We start from the raw sequence: 23,441 nt of genomic DNA on the forward strand, positions 1-23,441 counted from the left end.
TCCTGCTGATAGTTCAGGACTGTTAGTGGTTACCTGACTCTTTGACAGAAAACATTTCCTTTCCTTTATTTAACCTTTGACTCATGAATATAAAAGTTTTATCAGACTTATACTAGAAGCACAAGTGAGATAGAAGTCTAGTTACTACAACAAAGCTGATGCATGATTTTTAATAAAAGTTTGAGCCTCTGCCTTGTGGCTCATTTGAATTAAAAGAAAATGTTTACATACACTTTTAATTAACTCTGAAAAATCTTGTGCTGTTGTTTTCTTGATAGGTGATGGCCACATTTGTAGATAGAAGTCACTGTAGTTCAAAATGTAAAACATTCATTTCCTCAAACCATATTGTAGGCTTTTTTATAGATTTATACATTTTATTACAGCAACATTTATTGTAGTACCTTTTTACAGGTGGAGTTATTAGGTTGTCAGATTTTCCCACATTTGTTTTTCAGAAGTTTGTAAGGTTTTTTTGGGTAAAGAGCACATGTAAAATTTTTAAAGCACTTAAATAAGGTATCTAAGTTCAATTTGAGAGTTGTCTTAATCCTTTAGGATTCTGAAGCCCGATGATTTTGACTGACAAATAGGGTTCAGAGTGTTTTCTTAAGTCACTTAGTGTTTTATGAAATTTTACCTTATGGTTCCTGTAAGTTAATACAATGTGTAGTACAAAGGGGCTTCAATATTAATTGGATCCTTTTGATATGATTACAAAGTAATTAAATGACAAAATGTATTTAAAATAAATATATGAATGTAAAGAAGGTGTGAAACTCCTTTCTTATCTATCAACTTTTTATTTTATTCTGTTCAAAATAAAGATCTGCCTGAAAATGTTGAGTAGTTGCTAATGCTGCTGTCATTATCACTACTATTATTTCTGTGTTGCAAGCCTTTTACTATCACAGTTATAGTGAAACCATTTTTAATTTTTTGTTGTTGCTGATGATAGCCTCTCTGCATTACTGTTTTTACAAAAACAAAAAAAACCTGCCATTCAAGTAAACACACAGACACTGGCATACATTTAAATGGAGTCCATCTTTTTTACTTATCAAGATAGTTGTATTGAAAACAGTGAAACTACCATATGTAACGGTTGTTTTCAAAGGATTACAAGATTTGTCTAAGAAGAATAGCTGAGTAGTTGCCCTTGCTCATAATACTTTTTTTTTTAGATACAGTACATCAGTACAATAGTGCTGTGTTAAAATGTATTTAGTATTACAGTATTTAGTATTAGTATTTACAAAAAAAATGTAGAGCCCAAATCCTGCAAACATTTACATATGTGTAACTTTGCCCACATAAGTAGTCATATTCAAAACAATGGGATTATCAATGTGAATTAAATGTTTGCAGGCTCAGGCCCTTCTGCTAGCCCTGAAATTTCTATACAAGAGTTTTTGTTGTCCAGTGTCTAAAAAAACCCACATCTCAATTTACAAATAATTGTAAACAATTACTGTAAGATTGGAAGTAAAATACTTCCTCACGGCTGTTCCCTCTTCCTCCTCCCTTACCCCACAACATACACAAATGCAGGCTTATTTTTGCAAGTTATATAGTGATATAAAGATAGAGCTAGAAGAGATGTGTGTGTAACATAATTAGCATGTGTATAAATTCACTTGTCTGTATGGAAGACAGGTTTATAGCCATACATATTTGTTTATTACTCATTATATAAGGAAAAAGTGATATTACATATTAAATTTAGCATTAAAACTTATAAATAAATATTGGCAGGGGAGATTACAAAGATACAAAGAAAAAATACTCCTGTATGTCCAGTTGGCATCATATCAGTGCTGACAGTGCCCTGCTCTCCAGTAAATGAAGTACAGAAATGGGCAGAAACTATGTTTAATTCATACCGTTGGAAAACAGGAAAGATTTGCTTGAAAAAAATAAAGATGCTTTTGGTGCCTTATCTTTATTTTCATGCTTTGGGTATTACTTTTATTTATTTATTTGTTTATTTATTTATTCAACAATGATATACCTTAAGATACACTTTACTGTTTTGGGTTTAAATGGCATGCTTAAAACTATTTAAACATTGTTTTCCTTAGGTTTAACAGTTTTTAAAATATAGTAATTATTTTTCGAACTTCAGTCTGGAAGGGAATGTTTTTATAATATGGCATTTTAAAGCATTATACCTGACTCCTAAAACTTTTATTTCCTTTATATGATTTTGATTTAATAATCTGATGTTTTGGTAGATGTGGGAGTATAAAATCAGTGGGTTTTTTTCTTGCATGAAAAAACCTTGTTGAACTGGCAGTTCTGTTTGTATGCCTTCCTATAAGGAAGGAAAGCCTCCCTTAGCTCACTGTTAAGGATCACTAGTTTCAAAACATTGATTTGACCTTTCTGTACATAATTTTAAATTGCATTCAAATGTTGTTTGTACAATAAGTGTAGAGCTAAGTTCCTAGACTTTGAGAGATAAATACTCATATTTTGAGTGATTGAAACATGATTACTTGTGTTTTATAATATGCTATTGATAATGAAAAATAGAAGATCAGTAGTTAAAGGACATATTTTAGAGCTTTCTACTGCAAAGTGAAGGATTACCATGCTACTCCTGAAATGTTGCTGGATGGCACAACACAGGGACATTGATATGTGTAGTCTGAACTAATCACAGTCAACTGGTATGAAAAATAATTTTCTCTAAATTGCATGCTAGTTTGAAGATGTTTGAAATGATGCTCTAGTCTGTATCACTATACTAGACTAACAAAGTCATTTTTAATTTGTTCTACAGTGTTAGAAATTATTGCTTGGGGATTTGCTGTTAAGCTCCCTCCACTTCTCTCATTCCTTTTTTTCTCCCCTCCCTCCACATATCTATGTTACATCTCTGTCACCCATTAAACTGTGCTAACATGTTCCCAGAAGGTAACAGAGCAGGAAATCTAACAGAGAGAAACTTCTAGCAGGGTCAGTCACTTTGTCGGATTTCTTATTTAGTCCTATTCCCCACAACATGTAGCAATCATACCTGTAGCATGGAGTGCCTTTCCTGAAGTGGACTATAAAATTATTTTTCGTAGTAATGAAAAGCAAAGGTTGCAATTGAAGTAGGTTATGAAATATTATTTTAAAGTTTAAATAATACCTGATGGTACAAAGTTGTGTTAGATCACTAAAAGATGAGCTTCAATGTGATTAACGGATGGCACAATATCCAGAAAACTCTTTCAAAGAAGGCTAATGGTCAAGAATATCTCTCTATTAGCTTTCAAGAAACAGGCTAATTCAGCCTAATTTTTGTTGACTTGAGGATTCCCTGCAGAAGTATAAAGCCTCTAGCAACATTTTTTTTTTAAAAGCTGCTTCAGTCTGAGCTTCAGTCACCTGTTTGCTAAGATCTTCTGAAGCCATCTAGGTTTGTGGAGATCACTTTCTTTTTAGAAAAAAGCAATATTTTTATCCTTCTTGTATTGTTTTGGAACAATTTTTTCAATATTTTGCAACATACCCTACATCTCTGAAAAGCATCATTTAAAATGTTTTGACCCATTTGGAAAGAAAATCAGTCTCTCTGTTAGCTGGGTACATGACTTCATCTGGAGTATATGCAGATGATTTCCTCAAAACTGTTTCAGAATAAAATTTCCTGAAGACTCTTTGACTGCAATGAGCTGTTTTGACTACAGTGAAATAACAAAAGATTTTAACATTGTGCCTTCTCTTTTCATAAGCATACTGTCATACAACAAATAGTATGGTCAAATAGTTCCAAATTTTGACTTTTTAAAGATGCAGTGTATATATATACCCATCAGAGATTGAATTACTGTTAAAAAAAACACCTGACTATACAGTCTATTCTATTTTTTTTAAAAATCATGCAAATTTTAAAGCCTTGACTTTGCTGACTTTGGCATGTGTCACAGAGTTGAAGTTTGGCACCCACACTTTGAAGTTCTTTGAATGAGAGAGTTTACAAAATAATGTTTACTTTTGCATCCTATGGCTGTGAACAGGTGTTTGCAGGACCTGGCTCAGGTTTAGGTGGCTTACTTTATGTCCAGGGGCTGGTCGATCTGGAAGGAGATGGGTCTGCAGGGGAGGCTACCCGATTGGGGGGGGCTAGTCAGGGACTGCCGAAATATCCTGGTTGGGTGGGGATAGGGAGGAACAGCTGAGCCTCGAGGCTGTGGAGAGTGACTAGGCTTTCCCAGCCCTAGAGCTGTGCTGGGAAGATGTGTATGAGTTTATTAGAACTGGTTAACCCATGCTGATCAGGGCTAGGGACAGACATTACACATAAACTGGTTTAAGTGATCAGAAACTGGTTTAAACCTGTAACAGAGCAGATGTTCAGTGCACATAAACCAGCTTGAAAATAGTTGAAAACGGTTTGAGATAAACCTGGTTGAATGTAGTATCAGACTTAAGTGATCTGGGTCAAAGCAGTTTATGCAATGTTTGTCCTAGACCCCTTCCTGTTTTAAGTTAAGTCAGAGTCCTCCATCATCCCTGATGCTTTGCAACTCTGGGTGGGGCTCTGCTCCAGCCCAGGAGGGCTGGCCCATCCCCCCTGCTCCCTGGCTGCAGCTCTGGCAGAGACTGCAGGGCATCTGCCTGGCTTCTTCCCCCTCCCCCCCGCCACTCCCTGCTCAAGCAAGGATTTCCCCCTCTCCTCTGCCTTACACAGACACCTCTCAGCATTAGCTAACATACTGGTGGCCTGGGATCTGGTGGCCGTCTAGAAACTCACCAGGGGGGACCAGCGGAAAATAGGCGAGGCTATGTTCCCCTGGGCACCACCTAGGATGACAAGGAATAATGGCTACAAACTGATTGAGAGTAGGTTCAGGCTTTATATCAGGAGGCACTACTTTATGGTTAGGGCTGCCAGGCTCTGGAATGGGCTCCCAAGGGAGGTGGTGTTCTCCCCTACTTTGGGGGTCTTCAAGAGGAGGTTGGATAGATATCTGGCTGGGGTATTATGATCCCAGCACTTGTTCCTGCCCAGGGCAGGCAGTCGGACTTGATGATCTGGTCAGGTCCCTTCTGACCCTAGAAAATATGAAACTATGCCACGTGCTGGCTACAGTCTGTGCTGTGGGAGACTGGACAAAGGGAGACAGGGCAGTGTTGGCTGTGGGCTTTTTGTAGCTAATCACAAGGTAACTGTTAATGTTCCTCTGTTCCTTCCTTGGAAAAAGTTGTTTAAGAAGAGCTTGAGCTAATGAGAGAGGCTGTCGTTAGCATTTGTCAGCTCATCAAACAAAACAACTCCCTGTGTAACTCCCTGCTGTGTAATTTAGTGCTCTGTTATCAAGAGCAAGGGAGGAAGTGGGACCCCTCCTTAATCAGAACATCTTGCCAGGGACTAGCCACGCCCCCCTCAGGTCAGCACTCTGGAAGGGAAGGGAGGGCTGCTCTAGCGCCCCCCGGCTTCTAGCCTGAGCCACTGCAGGCATGTGCCTACATTTCTTCAGTCCAGAGGGGATGTCTGTTTGGTTACAAACCTGTTTAGCCTAGCCAGGTTAGACTAACCTGCAAAGATTGAATCAATTCAGGCTCAGGCTTTTTGAGTGTCTGTCCTTAGCCCTAACGTTAGTTTTTGTCTAAGAAGAACAAGAACTTAGTTGATCTAAAGTTAGTTCTTGTCTAGTTCAGGGTGACCTAAGCCTTGTGAACACTTGTGAACACAGCCATTTAGCTCTCCCTAAGCTTAGTTAGGGAAATCTAAACATAATGCTTGTACACACTGTAAGCTTAGGAAACTTTTCCAATTAATGAACCACTTTTTGAAAATCGTTTCATAAATGTTAAATTTGCAAAATAATTAAAATTAGATGATATGTATGTAGTATTTCTCGTGTATTGTGCAGTGATATATGCAAAATGAAGTGTGCTTTTTTGCACAGTAAATTTTGGTGTGACGATCAGAATTGGAATATTACATGAAATGGAAAATATTAGTAGTTCTTTCCCCTCTTCTGAAAGCAAGTCAACATATCACAACTGTCTCTGTTAACTTAAATATGTGCCAGTTTATACATGCACTTTTGCATTCTGGGAAAAGGTTTCCTGAGGTAACAGCTTAGAGGTGTTGGAATTATATTGTAAATAATTAAGCTCCCTGGAAGCACTGAATAAATTTGGATACATTTTAAAATCCAGAATCAATACAGTTGTTCTGCGATAGATAAATTGAACACCACACTTCTTTTACACATAATTTTATTTTGCAGTAAGTATTGAATTGGTTGTTCTTTTTCCCCTCCTTGGAGCCTAAAGATCAATGGCATTCTTTTTTCAATATCGTTGGCAAAAAATGTTTCCTCAACTTGTTGCAGTCTTCTCATCCCCTCCGTGGCCACTTTTTTTCCACCCAAAGATGGCTGTAAAATATTATTACTTGCCTTTTATAAAGAAAAAAAGGGCTATATATTACTTGGGCTATAAATTATGGCTGATCATCTTGTATAAGTTTAGGTATGGGTGCTCTGTTTGTTCCTTTCTTTCCCTCCTCTGATTTGGTTCATTTCTCCATTCAACTCATTTGACATGGAATGACTTTCTCTTTCTAATTCTCCAAGCAAATGTCTTTAATTTACTCCTTCAAAAGTGTTTCATCTCTTAAGCCCTTCTAAGGAAGTAAATATAAAGTTATATTTAAATAAATAAAAAATTCTATATGTTTTTCCTCCTTCCTTTGGCATCGAGTATGTCCTTTCTTCTCTGCATCTGCTACAGTCAAAAATCCACCAAGCAGAAGTTTTTTAGACTTACCTTATAGAGCTGCAAATGCATCAGAGCAACATAATATTATTTATTCAGCTGGATGATAACCTATTTCTTGGAATTCTCTTACTATTTAACAGTATGCTGTGTAGGCAGTAACATCAGATGCCATTTCATTTCTTTCACATGCTGCTATTATTATTTTTAATGAAGTGTTCTATAAGGTAGTAGAAAATAGATCAGAAGACAAAGTTTGATATTTTAACGTTTGCATTAGGCCATACCTGAGTGAACTAAGACTGTTTTTTATGAACTAAAAATGTTTCAATTAGGCTTGAAAGAACAGCAGCAAGAGGAGGAATTTCTTTTAAGAGCCAACAGTGAAGCTGCTATAAGAATAGCAAACTGAAAGTAATTTGTTATGTAAATAATCACTGTGTTCCTCGCTAAAATAATAAATTAAATTTCTCTTAGAGAAAAGAGCAAGAGTTAGAACTGGCGACTCTTCCTGCAGCTTGTCTAGCTGTCTATTCCTTGGCTTTAGCAACTAAGCTGTTATCCAAAAAAATATAACCATTCCACAAATTGGACAAGACTGAGACTTAGTTTCTATACCATGGAAGGTCTCCCTTAATAAGATTCCCTCTCCCATCAGAAAAAAAACATTTAGGAAAAAACTCTGCATCTGGAAGTTTCCATTAGCAATTGAGAAGCAGCTATAACAATCTCTGACACTTATACTTCAGTTATAAATCACAACTGGAAACAAAATGTGCTTTGAATCATTAAAAATATGCTATGAAATATTACATTAATAGCATTCTGTACAATGTAGATTGTGGTCTTAGATGTGATAAAAACACATACAGTTATTTCATTAGTAAAATTTTAATGCAAACTAAAAATAATTCCTTCCAAAATATTTTAAACTGCTATGTAATTTATGGTATGGTAGAATTCATTTCTGTGTACTGTTATATTTGTGATAAAACACTGGCAGAAGAAAAATGGCAAATGGCAGTTGGTAAGTATGTCATTTATTACCTTGGTATTGTTTAAGAACTCTTTTAAGATTTATTAAATATAAGACATGCTTGAAACATGATGTATTCTTTCATTTTAAAAGTAGCAGTGTCCATCATTAGGAGTATTGGAGACACTGCAAAAGTAGGAGTAAAATGCAGCAGCAATGGGGGAGGAGGGAGGAGAACAGAGACAGCAAGGCAGTGGGCCAAGTGGCTGCAGGGTGAACAGAGTTTTATCAGCACAGTCCTCACTTGCCCTCTTGCTGCTGAGGGCCATGTCCAGCAGGGCCTCAAATTCTCTGTTAGGCCATGCTCCCAACTTCCTGTAGTCCGATGAGCCAGATGGAATGGCTCCATGGGCCGGATCCATCCTGTGAGCTGCATGTTTGACATGCCTCCCCTATAAAGTATACGTCTGATGCAAATCTTTTTGTTTTTTACAACAACAAAAAAATAAGTTAATGGATATCAAATGCACAAACTCATAAATGCATATTAAATGCAATTTAAGTCCATTTAGCACTGCTTAAATGCTTCACAGCACTATATTATTTATTGCAGGGATAATAACCTTTTTTCTTGGACTTCTACCATTTAGCAGTATGCTGTGTAGGCAGTAACATCAGATGCTATTTCATTCCTGTTGTACAATGCTATTATTGTTTTTAATAGAGTGTTCCATAAGTTGGTGGAAGATAGATTAGAAGATAAAATTTGATATTTTATCATAAATATTAGGTGATTAATGCTCTCAGTTTAAAATGTTTTAAAAATCTCGTTGTTTTATGAGGTTATTCTTCACTTACATGGAACTTTCTGTGGCTGTCTGTCTTGCATGACATTTTTTACATGACATACCTATTAAATTTTTCCTATGAAGTGCTAAAACAACCATTTTATAATGAATATAGCTGAATTAAACATTTTGCAAATATAGGGATATTTAATAGTTACAATTTTAAGAAATGTAATTATGTCAGTCTGGCAATTATATACTATAGAGCTTAATATTCTTGATATGTATTTAAATGCAGGTATAAATAAAATATATCAGTAAGCATTTTCTCGGAATGGGTATGCTGGAAGTGTGAGCAGTTAATCTGTGGTAAGCACTGTATGTGCAGTGGAAAAAAGGCACTCATTTACTTATTATATTTAATCAATAAATATATTATATTTTATTTTATTTTAGTTACCTGCCATGGTTTGAGGTATACTACAAGCTGTTAAATACTCTCGCAGATTATTTGGATAAAGAACAGGTAATTGTAGATGCTTGCTTGCTTTGACTAAGAAAAATATTTTTAATTCTTGCAAAACTGTCTTTTTATTGTCTTCATGTTTAAATAATACATGTAATTTGCAGAAAAATAAAAAATCTTTGTAATTTTATAATTTTGTCAAGTGGTCAGCAAGCTTTACATTTATCCCAGTGGAATTAAAAAAGGAATGGGGGAGGGGAGGATTGGGTTATATTTCCTCCACTATCTCTTGAATATCATGTATTTTCAAAAGCTGCTGAGAATACACTGCTGCAAAGTGACATAGTCCTTGTATAAACAAATCCTCAGTTAAATATGAACAGTGTCGCATCACTGGAGAACTATATGACATCTTACTTGTTAACCAGATAGTTCCAGAGATTTAGGGTTATCTGATCCATGCACTTTTTTCTGAACTGCATCAGATTTTATGTACTATTTAGGCCTTCATACTAACTAAAAACTGCTTCTCATAACACTGTCATCTTGACTAGAAGGGGAAAATTGCTTGCAGTGTTCAGGGAAGACCATGGTAGTTTAGTTTGCATATTCATGAGCAATTAGATATATCCCAGGATTATGCAGGAGAAGCAGTATTGGCACCTGTCTTTATTAAGCGCATTAAAGCTATACCTTCTTGTTTGAAGTATGTTGGTGTTCTAGATATTTATTTTAAAAGAGGAAAAAAGGATCAATAGTTAACCATATGCTCTAGGCTTCTGAAACTTGGCATTTCAAGAAGTTAGGAACTACTGTAATAGGAAAAACATATAACCATAAATAAGCTGAGGAGAGTAATTCACAATCTTTTATAAGTGTTATAAAGTTACAATAATAAATAAAATACAGTAGTGGAGTTGGGCAACTTAAAACAATATAAAGTACGTTCAAGTCTTATTTCAAGATGGAACAGTCAAACATTTTAAACTTTGTTTTATTTTAGTCCAATGCAGTTCACTGTAAATAGCAAGGCTTTTTTGGGGCTTACACAGTGCACTGGCTGTTTTTACCTTTTTCTCTTTCTTAGTGCTCCTTCACACTAACAAATAAATTCCTTTTTTTTTTTTAATAGCCGACAAAGCTGCAACTTTATAGTAGTATAAATCAAGAAGTCTACATCTTAATGAGGCTGAAGTTCTAGCATTGTAAGAAAGGGAAATATTTTGTTTAGTCTACTATCTAGTCTTCTGTCTCTGGAGTAGAACTGTGCTTGTATAAGTTACACCAGTTTAGCTTTATCTGTCCACTTCCACCCTAGGGTTGTAATTTCCTAAATTCTAACAGTCATTTCCTAAATTCTACCAGGCTGTTACTTGCTCCCTGCTTCTGTATTGACAAGGTGCTGTAATATAGCCCTTACCATCACAGCACAGCTACGTGTCTGCCCATTCTGTAATCCTATTGTATTATATATCAGTGTATAAATCCAACATTAACTGCATTGAGATATGTGAATGTCTTCACATACCATTACCCGGATATAATTATCAGGGAGTTTGTGATTCACTTACCCAGTCAAAGATAGTGCCATATTTACTCAAATCTAAGATGAGGTTTCCCATCCTCCCAGTCAGCTTGGAAGGTTGGGGGGAGTGGGAACTGCCTCATCTTGGATTCAAGTACTGACCCAGGGTAGATTGTGGCTCAGTTCCAGCTTTGGCCCTGGGCTCAGAGCTTGAAGCCTGAGTTGAGCCACCACCTTCCCCAGGCCGGAGCAACTTGTTTGGTGGGGGAGGAGCACACATCCAGAAGTGTGCAGGAGACCACAGCTTGGTCCCACACCCCTTGCCCCCTGTGCCTATGCCAGCTTCCCCCTCCCTACTTAAATTTTTCTCCAACTCTGGTCCCTCCAGCCCCAACCCAGCCCAGTCCGGCTGGGAGCTTCTGCTGCTTCTCCCTGGCTAGGCCACGATTCTACTGCTGTTGAGTGCTCTGGAGCATAGAGCTGCAGCAGAAGGGGAGGGGGTGTTTGCCAGAAGTGAGGTAAGCAGGGGGTAGAAGGCAGGCTGCAGAAGGGCAAGGGGCAGAGGATAGACTGCAGGAGAGAACAGGCATATGAGAGGCAGGGAATTCCAGGGCCCAGCACAGGCATGGAGGGTAAGGGTCAGAGTGCAGGCAGAAACACGAAGGGCAGGAGGTATATGGTGGGGGGCACATGGCAGGTAGCAGGCACAGGGGGGGAAAGGGGTAGGGGCAGAAGGGATGGGGTGGGTGGAGGTGGGGGGTGAATTTAAGACAACCTTCCACTTCGTAGATTCTGTACATCGAAAATTAGAACTAATTTCAATAATTTAATTCTAATTTTCCATGCGTAGAATCTTACTGTTGGGGGGATAGTCTCTGGAGACATCTTGGATTTGGGTAACTGTGATATCTGAATTAGGACGTAAACCAAAATCTATGTTGACTAATTCAAGATCCCAGTAAGTCTACCCAACCTTTCACAGCAAGGCGGCAGCTAGTTTGTAGGAATACTGAATGTATGGAGCTACTGACATTTTAACCCTTTCTCCATGCAAAACTGATCATCTTTGGTCAAATTACTTTAAAAATATTTCAAAATATTGTGCTTTTCCCAGTCAAATAAGACCATTTTTAAGTTTCAGAACATCCTTGTAGGTACAGTTCTGTTTCTGAAACCAGGTCATGGCACCATGATCAGATCCTGTAACAACAGAGACATTTGAGTTGGGTGTACAGGTTTATTCACCAGGCATTCATATGGCATTCACATCTATCACCCTATTTGGTCATGGTAGTATCAAAGCATTCTGGGGAATTAGGAGGAGCCATAGCCTATCAGTTCAGTGAGGTGTATAATCCCCAAAGAATATGCACATACTGTGCCACCCAACAACATTTGTGGAAATGCATTTTGTGTAAGCCCTGCTGCACATAGAGACGAGATGAAGGAATATCCAGCCAACTCAAGAACACAAGTATGAATAGGGAATCTTGTCTGTGAGAGACAGAATAGCCCCATTTCAGAGACAATATTATGCCAGCTTAGGTCAGTAGCTTTGTTCTATGCTCTACTAAACTACTATTAATATGGCTCAGCAGCCTTATTAATGCCATTTTACAGAGGTTTGAGTAACGTTGTTAAACTACAAGCATAACCTAGGGAATGTAGACAAAGAATGTGAATGTGAAACAACTGATTTTGGAACTTACAAAATTTGTGTGTTCTGTAGGCATAAAGATAGAGTGGGCCTATGCCTTAACATTTAGCTGCTGTATTATAAAATATAGTTATCTGTGTGATTAAGTGTAAAATCATTAAAAAAATTAATTTATTTTATTTTTACATGATTAAGTACTCTTTTTTAATATTTCCCATAGGAAAATGATTTAAATGATTTGTTAAAATCATTATATAACCACCCTGTGCCAAATGCAAATACTCCTGTCAGTTTAAATGTGGTAAGTACTATGTGTAACATTTCCCTACCATAAACCAGTTTAGCACTTGTTGTGGTCAGTAAACCCAGGCAGAACCTAGGCTTTTGTACTTAGTTATAAATGTCTGGTTCTTTTGCTGCTGCTTTTTAAATGGCTTGCAATAACTTATTCACTAATAATTATGTAGAAACTGTGTGTGTGTGGATATTGCAATGTTGCTAGCTTAGAACCCTAATTCTAAACTAGCAGAAATTGAGATTTGCTGTCTGGGTAAGAGGTAAAGTACCATAGTATCTGGCAATATTGCTTTCTCTCTATTGCAATGCTAGCTGCTTAAGTTGAGTAACACAAGTTGCTCCTGGTGTTGATCAGGAGTGCCTGTTCATGCCCTGAGTATGGAGAGGTACAGAATTTTACATGAACAAGTCTATGCTTAGTCTCTCTTGTCTGCTAGTGCTCTTTCGCCTCTTGTGCAAGAAAGAAGTACAGGAGTAGCTTTGCTGCTTTGTTTCAGGATTTCATCAGGTGCTAACCAATGAACAAGTCCATAACCACATTACTTTTGTGCATGCTGGATTTTCTTTCCATGATGCAGGGTTGAGTTCTGAACACGTGGCAAAATATGGCTTGCACAAGAAAATCAAAATGTTAAATATATCCCTTATTGTTAGCAGTTGATTTGTTTATCAGATGCAACAAACACCCCAAGTTTACCTTTCATGGTTAATATACTTTCTGAATGAATATGAGTTTTTCAACAAAAAGCTAAAATATATACATGTTAGCTAGGAAGGCCAAGCATTATATCAAATATGAAAAGGTTAATATATGAATACATTTCTCAATTCTTTTGGTAAAATTATTGCAAGATAATAATATTTCAACATATAATGCACGGTATTTCAGATGTCTATTAGTACTGTAATGTGGAGTAATATTTTCAAGTAGTCTGATTCAAGTCATGAACGACCCTTAAAATTATTAGAAACTAGTGGTTTGGCTTCATCTAGATTCTCAATCTTGTGTGTGTGGCGGTGTTTTTCCCCTTCTTTTCTTATTATACCACTCCATACTTGAGAAGTTAAATAAATTCTGGTTTGCTATAGCCTGCATAAACATGTATTCTTTGCTTGCTTTTCTGGCTTTGCAGCAGCTAACTCAGTGTTGTTGGAGCTGAGGACCTTTCTGCTCACATGTGTGGTACTGGCACATGTGAAACAAAGTGATCACGAATCCATGGTGGTTTTGCTGCTTGCAAATAATTGTTTCCCTAGTGAAATATCATAATTAGCAGGACAGAAACAGTAAAAAGTGGGTATGCGCAAGTTACATAGGCTCATAGTGTTTAAACCACAAGGGACCGTTAGATTATACAGGCTGACTTTTCTCTATATCACTGGCCATTAATTTTAACCCATTTACCCTGTTTTGAGCCCCATTACTTAATGTGGTTTAACCTTTTAAGGCATATCTTCCAGAAAGGCATCTAGTGTTGATTTGGAGACGTAAGATGAAGATTCCACTATTTCCCTTGGTAGTTTGTTCCAGTGATTAATCACTGCTAAAAAGTTGTGCCTGGTTTCTAATTTGAATTTGAATAATTTCAGCTTCTAACCATTGGTCCTGGGTTATGCCTTTTCCACTAGGTAAAGAGTGCTGGTACATTCTTTCTTTGAAGATACTAATATACTGTATTCAAGTCACTTCTCCAATCTTTTTTTGATAAGCTAAACAGATGGAGTTCTTTAGGTCTCTCATTGTAAAGCACTTTTTACAATTCATGAATATTTTTTGTGGCCACAGTATTTCTTTCCCCCCTTGACACACACATTTTTTTTAGCATCTTCAAAATAGCAATTTTATTTATTTTTCAGCAATCACCTGTAAGTGGAACATTTCTGAAATAAAATATTAGTTAACACTTTTGCAAGAGTAGTATTACAGGAGTATTCTTAACTAAAAAGTCCGAGCCAAAATCGGTATGGGACAGTTGTATTAAGTGGCAAGAGTATTCCTTAATACTTCTACCACTAGACCCCTGCCCTCACTCTAGTTTCTTGGGGTATCTTTTCTTTCTACCTTGCCTGTCACGCTTTGGTGTTATTTATAAGGTTTTAGGAGGCTGCCCCGGGGGCCCCAGAGCAAGCCGAGTCTAGCTCTGCCTTGTCCTTTGGACACTATGCTAGGGTTCTCCTGACCCTGTTCATGCCTCAAGGCACCAGGTGCCCAATGGACTATTCATGGCTTCCATCTGCCCCTGTAGCCATGTCCATACCTTGCAGGTTCATAGATTCATAGATGTTAGGGTCGGAAGGGACCTCAATAGATCACCGAGTCCGACCCCCTGCATAGGCAGGAAAGAGTGCTGGGTTCAGATGACCCCAGTCAGACGCAGCACCACCTCCGTTGGGAGCCCATTCCAGACCGTGGACACTCTAACTGTGAAGAAGTTCTTCCTAATGTCCAGTCTAAATCTGCTCTCTGCTAGAGTACGGCCATTATTTCTTGTAACCCCCAGGGGCGCCTTGGTGAGTAAAGCCTCACCAATTCCCTTCTGTGCCCCCATGATGAACTTATAGGCAGCCGCAAGGTCACCTCTCAGCCTTCTCTTGCAGAGGCTGAAGAGGTTCAGGTGCCCTAGTCTTTCCTCGTAGGGCTTGGCCTGCAAGCCCTTAACCATACGAGTGGCCCTTCTCTGGACCCTCTCCAGGTTATCCACATCCCTCTTGAAGTGCGGCACCCAAAATTGCACTCAGTATTCCAACTGTGGTCTGACCAGCGCCCGATAGAGGAGAAGTATCACCTCCTTGGTTCTGTTCGTCATGCATCTGCTGATGCACGATAAAGTGCCATTAGCTTTTCTGATAACTTCGTCATACTGACGACTCATGTTCATTTTGGAGTCCACTAGGACTCCAAGATCCCTTTCCGCTTCCGTGCCTCCAAGCAGGTCATTTCCTAGGCAGTTCTAAAGGTGTTCCTTTAAGTTGTCCACTGAGCCCTCTGTCCCACCCATCAGACACTCCAGTCAGCCTGCTATGCCCCTTGTCCTGGCAAGGCTCTTGCCTTTCTCTGGGCCCACCCCAGTTTAGCTTGCATCCCTTTCAGCTCGTGCAGCTGAAACGTGGTGTGGTTTCCATCCCACTGCTATGGCCTTAATCCTCTAGGCTTTGGCCTGGTTCCCCACAGTTGATGCCAGGCCATGTCCCTGACTCCAGGGTCATTGACTCCAGGCCAGGCTGCTTAGGCTAACTCCCAGTCCTCCTCTAGGTCCCGGACCCTGGGCCAGATTGCTTTCAGTGCCTCAGCCCTCAACCGACTAGGTCTCTGATCCCAGGATAGGCTGCCTGGCACTGGCTTTAGCTCTCCCAGCTTCAGGGTAACTCATTACACTAGCCTCAACCCCTTGGGTCCCAGACCCCTTGGCTAGGCCACTTCTGCTGGCCTTGACTCTCCCAGCCTTGGTCTGCACCAGCCCACAGCCCTCTGGGTTCCTGACCCCAGGCTGGCTAACAGTGAATGTCCCACCAATCACCACTCTGTGGCCTCCACACCTTCCCTGTAGCCACAGCCCAATCCTCCAGTTAGCTTAATCAGAATATAAACACAAGCAAAACGGTTGTACAACAGAAATCCTCCCAACATTGGGTCATTACTTTCCTGAAAGCTATGAGTCCCCCTTAGTTCTTTCCTTGCAGCCTTCTGAGACAGCTTGGGTATCAGCCAGTCAATTCTTGCAGCCATCTCCTTCAGGAGCTCCTCTACCTGCTGCCTGCAGGGCCAGACTGACTGTCAGGTCTCAGGCACTGGTTTATGTGCCTCCAGACTACACCCCTACCTGTCGGATGGTTCTCCAGCCATGCACATGAGGTTCCATTTTGGCCTGGTGACCAGGCTTCCCTTCTCTGCTGGTTTAGCTTAACTGCTTGTAGTTCTTTGCTTCTGGGCTGCCAACATTTCTGCCCCCTTAGCTGCTTAGTGTAGGGCAGCTAGCTCCTGGATGATAACACCCCAGGGGCAGCTCCTATCCCTACTTTATCTGGCCTGCTTTCCCTCTAGCAGCTTGCCTTTGCCCAGCTGATGGACCCTTGCAGCAAGCTTGGTCTGCCAATGTCTCTCCTTGAAGTAACAGGAGTAATAGAAAGTAAGGGTGTGTGAAGCGGGCCCTATTCGATTCAGATTCGGATTCAACCCGAATCGGGGACACTGATTTGATTCGTTGATTTGGATCACTGTCCTTGATTCAATTTGGCCGAATCCAGGTCTAAAGATTTGATGCTGATTCAGAGAATCAGCGTTTCAGACATTAGACACAGCTTTAATTGTCTATTCTACATACCTTGAGGTACTAACACAGCTTGTGAAGACTGTGATGCTGGGGCGCATGGAGCGTCCCACAGGAATGCAGGGGAGCCCTCCATGTGCTCGGCGGCAAACCCAGAAGTGGACTGGAAGAACTTGCAGTCCACTTCTGGGTCTGCCAGGGAGCACGGGGGGAGGGAGGGGGGGGCGCTTCTGTGGGACTCTCCATGCGCCCCAGCATCGTAGTGGTCATGAGCCGCCTGCTACCTAGAGGTTTGTAGACAAAACACTTAAAGCTGTGTCTATGTCTGAATCATCAAATCTTTCCAAATCTCTCCAAATTGATTTGGAGGGCTCTGATTTGATTTGGGGAGATTAAAGGGTCCTCTGATTCAATTCAGCCTCAGAGATTCGGCCACCAAATTGGGCCAAATCTCCGCCGCATCGAATCAGGGACTGAAGCTTTGCACAGCCCTAATAGAAAGCTTCTTCATTTCCTATCTTAACCACTTGTGAAGTGCTGCACACACAGTTGCTCATTTCACTTGAGAGGGCTTGCCTACATTAGGCTATTTGCTCTGTTGGACGACAGCTAAGAACACTCAAATGACACAGTGCTGACTATGAAGTTAACCTTCTGTCATCCAACTCGAGTCTCCCTAGCTTTGCCTTGACATTGTAAGATTTTCAAATGTTGATGCTTCCAAATGTGTCTGCATCACTGCAGTTTGCTAAATAATTCAAAGGATTTTGGAAACCATTTAAATGAAAACTGCTTATAAAAATGCAGGCCCGTTGCCAAAGGCAAAGCAAGTGGCGTGGGACCAGATTGGTAGGAGCTATAGTAAATAAACAAATGGACATATTCAACTAAGCTGGGTAAAAAATTGTTACTGAACTTGATAGAGGTGTGTAGACATTGATAAAGGTCATGGCTGCAGGAATTTGGGAACTGTTTTTGTCACATTCTGATATAACTTTGTACATAGATGTTACATCCTTTTCTAGTCCCTCATATATCATAAATTTTGTAAGTCTTAAACTTTGGATGCTGATAAATTTTAAATTAAATTATATTGTGATAAGCGACTCTAAAAATGGCAGTATGGAATTTCCTGTTTAATGTCCTCAAGTGGATCCAGATCAAATTAGTTGCTGCCTGTCTTTTAGTAAATTAGTAAAAGCCTGTCTTTTCTGTCAGCGTCAGGCCTCTGAACACCAAGCTATGTTCTTTCAGTCTTGCACATCAATGGTAAAGATTCTACAAATGATACTTTACTATAGTTAACTATTTTTTCATGATAATAGAGGTAGAATGTAGTTCAGATCACTCACTCTAAAATGTTTTGCTGTGAAAGACTAACAAGACTAAAATGTAGTAACAGTTCCCTTTTATCAGGAGTCAGCCATTTGTGGTTTGATTATGCACTAGGAACAGGTATATGGATGACTGTACCCACACTTAAACCTGACCTTTCCCTTAAACATACTTCTGAGTGTTTGTACCATTTAATACAGCTACCGTCTTAAACTGAGCTATATTGGGGTGACTGACACCTGTGACCCCATTTTGATACCCGAGTTTCAAACACACCCTTGTGCTTTTGTGTCATAGTGTGACTACCTTGATGCTAAAAAGTTGGAATCAGAGCAGCCATCCAAAATAACTGATGTAAATCATTCTGTCATGAGTGGGTTATAGTCATCAATTATTCAAAAATTGAATTCTAACTCCTGTGCAAACTTTTTTCTATAGTATACAATGTATATATTTTCTATAACTCTGTCAACGAACAAAACATATATTTCACTTTGGCTGGGTACAGACATTACACTTTTACCAGTAAAAGTGATCGGAAATTGGTTTGTACCCATAACAAAACAGAGGTTCGACACACAAAACCATTTTATACATGTAAAAGAACTGAAGTTAACACATGTAAACTGGTTAAAAAATGGCAGAACCCAGTCTAAATTATCCCCCCCCTCCCCCAGGCAAATGCATGCTCTGTTGGCTACTGAGCTAAACTATGCTGCTTAAAGAAAACTGCGTAACTTAGATCAATTCTGCTTCAGGCTTTTTGAATGTCTGTACCTAGCCTTTGTTTTCTCATTCTTTTGCACTTACAATAGCACATTCCTTTGCCCATTTCATTCATGAAATTGTGCATTCTCCATTGAAATATTTTTATCCAGCTAATAAAAGTTACATTGTTGTTTAAAATATCAGATGCTGGAATTTTACTGATTAAGACAGGATTTCTGTTGTTCTAAAAATATTACACGTCAAAAGGAATTCAGACAAGGATTTCAGAGATTAAATTTTGTTGGTGAGATTAGTATTTTGGTTTAAAAATGAACTCTTAAATCTTTCTCTCATGTTGCATAAGAACCAAGAGATGTTTTTTGCAAGTGAACAAGTTCTGAAAAAACAGCCTTACCTAGTATCGGTGAGTTTGAAAGGCACTGACTACTTAAAACCTGCTCTGCTCTGATGAAAGAAATAATTACTTGCCATCTGATATCTTTGTTGATTTCAGGCTATTTATATCTGTCCTTTGGGAAATGATTATGCTGTGGCTTTTTAGTCTAAAACATGCAATGTTATGTTAATGTATTTTCTGTTTACTAAACTTAATTTCAGAATTACAGTATGTGTGAATTACAATCCAATAGAAAATAATGGTTAAAATTGGAACGAGCAAAAATCACATACATTTATTATTGTTGCCATTTTTTAAGTAGCAGTTACATTATAACAGGCAGCATTTGTTCATTTCTTATCTCTTAGAAGATCTTGTGCATCTTTTTAAGAGATCTCATAATAAATAACAGTACTCCAAGACACTTTATTTCTCCTGGAAATAGTCATGCAAGCTGTGAGCTGCTAACAGTAAAGCATGATGGCTTCTCATAGTATATACCTGATGTTCTGTTAGTAGAACTGAATATTATTTCTGTTATAGAACATGAGAACATTTGCAATATTTATTAAATTACCATCTCACAGATTCTATTTTGAATTATGTTCTGTGGACAAATGAACTGTATTTTTACTGGAATAATACTGTAAACAGAAAATTAAGGCTTTCGCATTGATCTGGATGTGTTTCTCATCTTGACAACTGTAAAAAAAAAATTTTTTTTGTCCTTCATTGCTGTGTTAATGTAAATTGGTATCTTGGATTATTTATTATGCAAACGGTGCAATGTCTATGTAATGTATTTTTTATAGCTAATCTTTGAGATTTTTAACTTGTGCCAGATTAATTAATTATTGTTGTGGAGAAAATGTTCTTTTAAGTGCATCAAGATGGTCAGAAAGAGCTTCTCACATAACGTAACACGAATTGATAATATTGATTAAAAATGGGCTACATTTAAAAGTTTACATACTTCATCACATACTTATATCTCTTCCAAGTGTGATTAGAAATCCATTCTAAATTTGTTAAAACATAAAAAGTACAATATGTGCATAATACATTTAAAATAATTATTTTTATCATAATTAAAAGGCCATTTGTGTAAAATTTAATTTAAAATAAATAAATATAAAATAAATACATGGAAAACTAGGTAATCAGTGACTGTTTAGTATGTAAGTACTAAGAAAAAGTGACAAATGCTTTACTCCTACAAGATTTAGTCTAAACTGGTAAGAATATGGTGGTCAACCTAAGCTGTATAAAGTCCTTCAAATCTGTCATGAATTGTGCAAACACATGTAGTCTTAGTTTGAATCCTACATTACAAATATTTCCAGTTAAAGATGATTTTGAAAGTGAGTGAAGGTCTACACACACCAGTCTTCTTTCCTAATGAACTTATTTTCTTGTGTGTAATGTTTTTCCATTTTCAGCCTGTTTGTTTTCTTCATTATACATACGTGTATGTGTGTGTGTGTATAAATAATAGTAAGTATAATGAAAAAATATAAACTATTTTAAATAAAACTATATAAAAATGTAATAGGAGGAAATTATTTGTCACAAATGCTTAATAACCAATCCTAAAACTAATCTATATCTCATTTTTAATCTTGGGATAATCTTGAAATTCAAGTAACCAGTAGCATTGCAGTACTACCAAACAATCTTTTAAAAATGATCTGTTGCACCACAGATTCTTATTTCAGGTCCTGCTCTGTTAATTCTTTGTCCCATAATAACATGGGAAACTATTGGAAATATTTGGCTATTTTTTTAAATGACCTTGTCACTTCTCATCTCTTCCATCTCTTTCTTTAGAAAAATATTAATTATTTTTCTCTATTTACCAGCATTTATACTTCATTACTCCTGATGTAACTGGATTGCCAACTATCCCTGAAAGTGTAAGTAGTATAATTGCTTTTCTAAATGTTAATGCATGGATTTCAGCCTCATTTTGCTAGAATGGCTGATTTAAATGTGTAATTTTGGTTGATGGGCTATACCTACAAAGTTGGAGCCATATACTGCTTTTTTGCTTTTGCAGATCTTGCACTATTGTTAATAGGAGTTTTACTGAAATTTTCAAAGGAGGAAAACTATAGTTGGTATACTGTATTTTCTCACATTCCATCCCCTCACATGCTTTGTTTGGGGAAGGTAGAATGAAAAAAAAATTGTCAAAGTTATGGCTGAAGACTGGACTCCGTAGTCATATCTAAAATTTTGAAAACAGCGAAAAACAGTTTTCAGAGCTGTGAAATAGGAGAAGAGAGACCAGAACAGACAGCAGATTTGCTGAAGAAAGGATAGCTTGATTATAGTTTCATAGTTTCTAGGGTCAGAAGGGACCTGAACAGATCATCAAGTCCGACCGCCTGCCCTGTTCAGGAACAAGTGCTGGGATCATAATACCCCAGCCAAATATCTATCCAACTTCCTCTTGAAGCCCCCCAAGGTAGGGGAGAACATCATAGAAGCCCCCCAAGGTAGGGAAGAACATCCCCCCCCTTGGGAGCCTATTCCAGTGCCTGGCAGCCCTAACCATAAAGTAGTGCCTCCTGATATCAAGCCTGAACCTGCTCTCATTCAATTTGTGGCCGTTATTCCTTGTTATCTCAGGTGGTGCCTGGGGAACAGAACCTCATCTATTCTCTGCTGGTCCCCCCTGGTGAGTTGAGAGACAGCCACCAGATCCCCTCAGTCTTCTCTTGTGGAGGCTGAATATATTCAAGCCCTTTAGTCTATCTTTGTAGGGCCTGGCCTCTGGCCCCCTGACCATGCAAGTGGCCCTCCTCTGGACCCTCTCAAGGTTAACCACATCCCTCTTGAAGTGTGGCACCCAGAACTGGATGCAGTACTCCAGCTGTGGCCTGACCAGTGCCACATACAGGGGAAGGATCACCTCCCTGGACCGCTTGTGATGCATCTGTAGATGCACGACAAGGTGTGGTTAGCCTTACTGACTGCTTCCTCGCTTTGGCGGCTTATGTCCATCCTGGAGTCAACAATGACTCCAAGATCCCTTTCATCCACTGTGTTGTTGAGAAGGGTGTTCTCCAGCCTATAGGTATGTTGCAGGTTCCTTCTCCGTAGATGCAGCACCTTGCACTTGTCTGCATTGAATTATATTCTGTTCTCATCTGCCCACCTTGGTAACCTGGTAACATGTCTAGATTTAGTTGAACTCTGTCCCTCCCCTCCAGTGTGCCCACTTCTCCCCACATTTTTGTGCCATCAGCGAATTTGGACAGTGTGCTTTCCACGCCCACCTCCAAGTCGCTGATAAAGATGTTGAATAGCACAGGCCTGAGGACTGAGCCCTGGGGAACTCCACTGGCCACATCCCTCTAGGTCGAAAATGACCTATCCACCACCATTCTCTGGGTGCGACTGTCAAGCCAACTTGCCACCGATCTGACTGTGTAGACATCAGTGCCACAGTTGCAGATTAGTGGAACATCAAGACCATTTAAAAGGGGGGCGGGCATTAACAACTGTGGAGTGAAGAGCATTAGCAGGAATCGGGTAGCTTGTAATGAGCTTGTCACTTGACTCCCTCAGTGTTGCCTGAGTAGAAATACTGTTTATTCAGTTTGTTTTAAACTTTTTAGAGAATAGGAATCAAAGTGGAATGCAACTACAATACTGAAGCCCCTCCCCAGGTCTGGATGTGTGTCTGCTGGAATTCTGCCCCATGCAGCTGCTGGAGGGAAGAGAGAGAAGAGCAGCAAAGCCATCTTATAGCATCTCCATGCTTCTTATTCTGGACAGAAAAATCAGCTTTCCCCACTTAAGATATGCACTCCAGTTTAGCAAGGCTAATTTTTGGAGAAAAGATGAATGTGGTATGTGAGTACCTAATGGTACGTACCATGTTTACTCAAATCTAAGAAAAGGGGTTTTTGCCCTACTAAGCAGGGGGGAGAAAAGCCCCTCATCTTAGATTTGCATACGAAGTGGAGGTGGGGCAGGTGTCTGCTGCAGCTCTGACATTGTCCCTGAGCCCAGGTTGGGGTCAGAGTCAGACCCACAGCTGCTGCCAGCCCCCCACTCTCCTTGCTTGCCTTCTGCAGTTTCTATCCTGCCAACCCCACCTTTACTGTCAAGTGCAGCTTAGCTCCAGCTCAGGCCAAATTCCCTCCTGGGCACAGGGCACGTAGAACTCCATCCTGTGCCCAGGCAGTCAGCAGTGCCATCACTTCTGCATGGCCTAGCAAGAGAAGAACTTCTGCGTGCTGTGCTCTGAGGAGGGTATACAGCCCAAGCACCAGCTGACTATAAGGGCTGAG

General features: G+C 39.1%; 1 protein-coding gene across 1 annotated transcript in view; it reads left to right on the forward strand.

Annotated features, from left to right (window-relative positions):
- Positions 1-23,441, forward strand: part of DENND1B (DENN domain containing 1B) — a gene marked incomplete at its 5' end in the record, with an annotated part of 194,116 nt that overhangs the window by 54,735 nt on the left and 115,940 nt on the right. The window contains 4 exons of the mRNA XM_006036702.3: positions 8,944-9,013; positions 12,356-12,436; positions 19,108-19,167; positions 21,000-21,053. Coding sequence (XP_006036764.1) covers positions 8,944-9,013; positions 12,356-12,436; positions 19,108-19,167; positions 21,000-21,053 — 265 coding nt within the window. The remainder of the gene's footprint in view (positions 1-8,943; positions 9,014-12,355; positions 12,437-19,107; positions 19,168-20,999; positions 21,054-23,441) is intronic.

This window comes from Alligator sinensis, unplaced genomic scaffold, assembly GCF_000455745.1.
Source record: "Alligator sinensis unplaced genomic scaffold, ASM45574v1 scaffold1621_1, whole genome shotgun sequence".
Classification (NCBI taxonomy): Eukaryota; Metazoa; Chordata; order Crocodylia; family Alligatoridae; genus Alligator; species Alligator sinensis.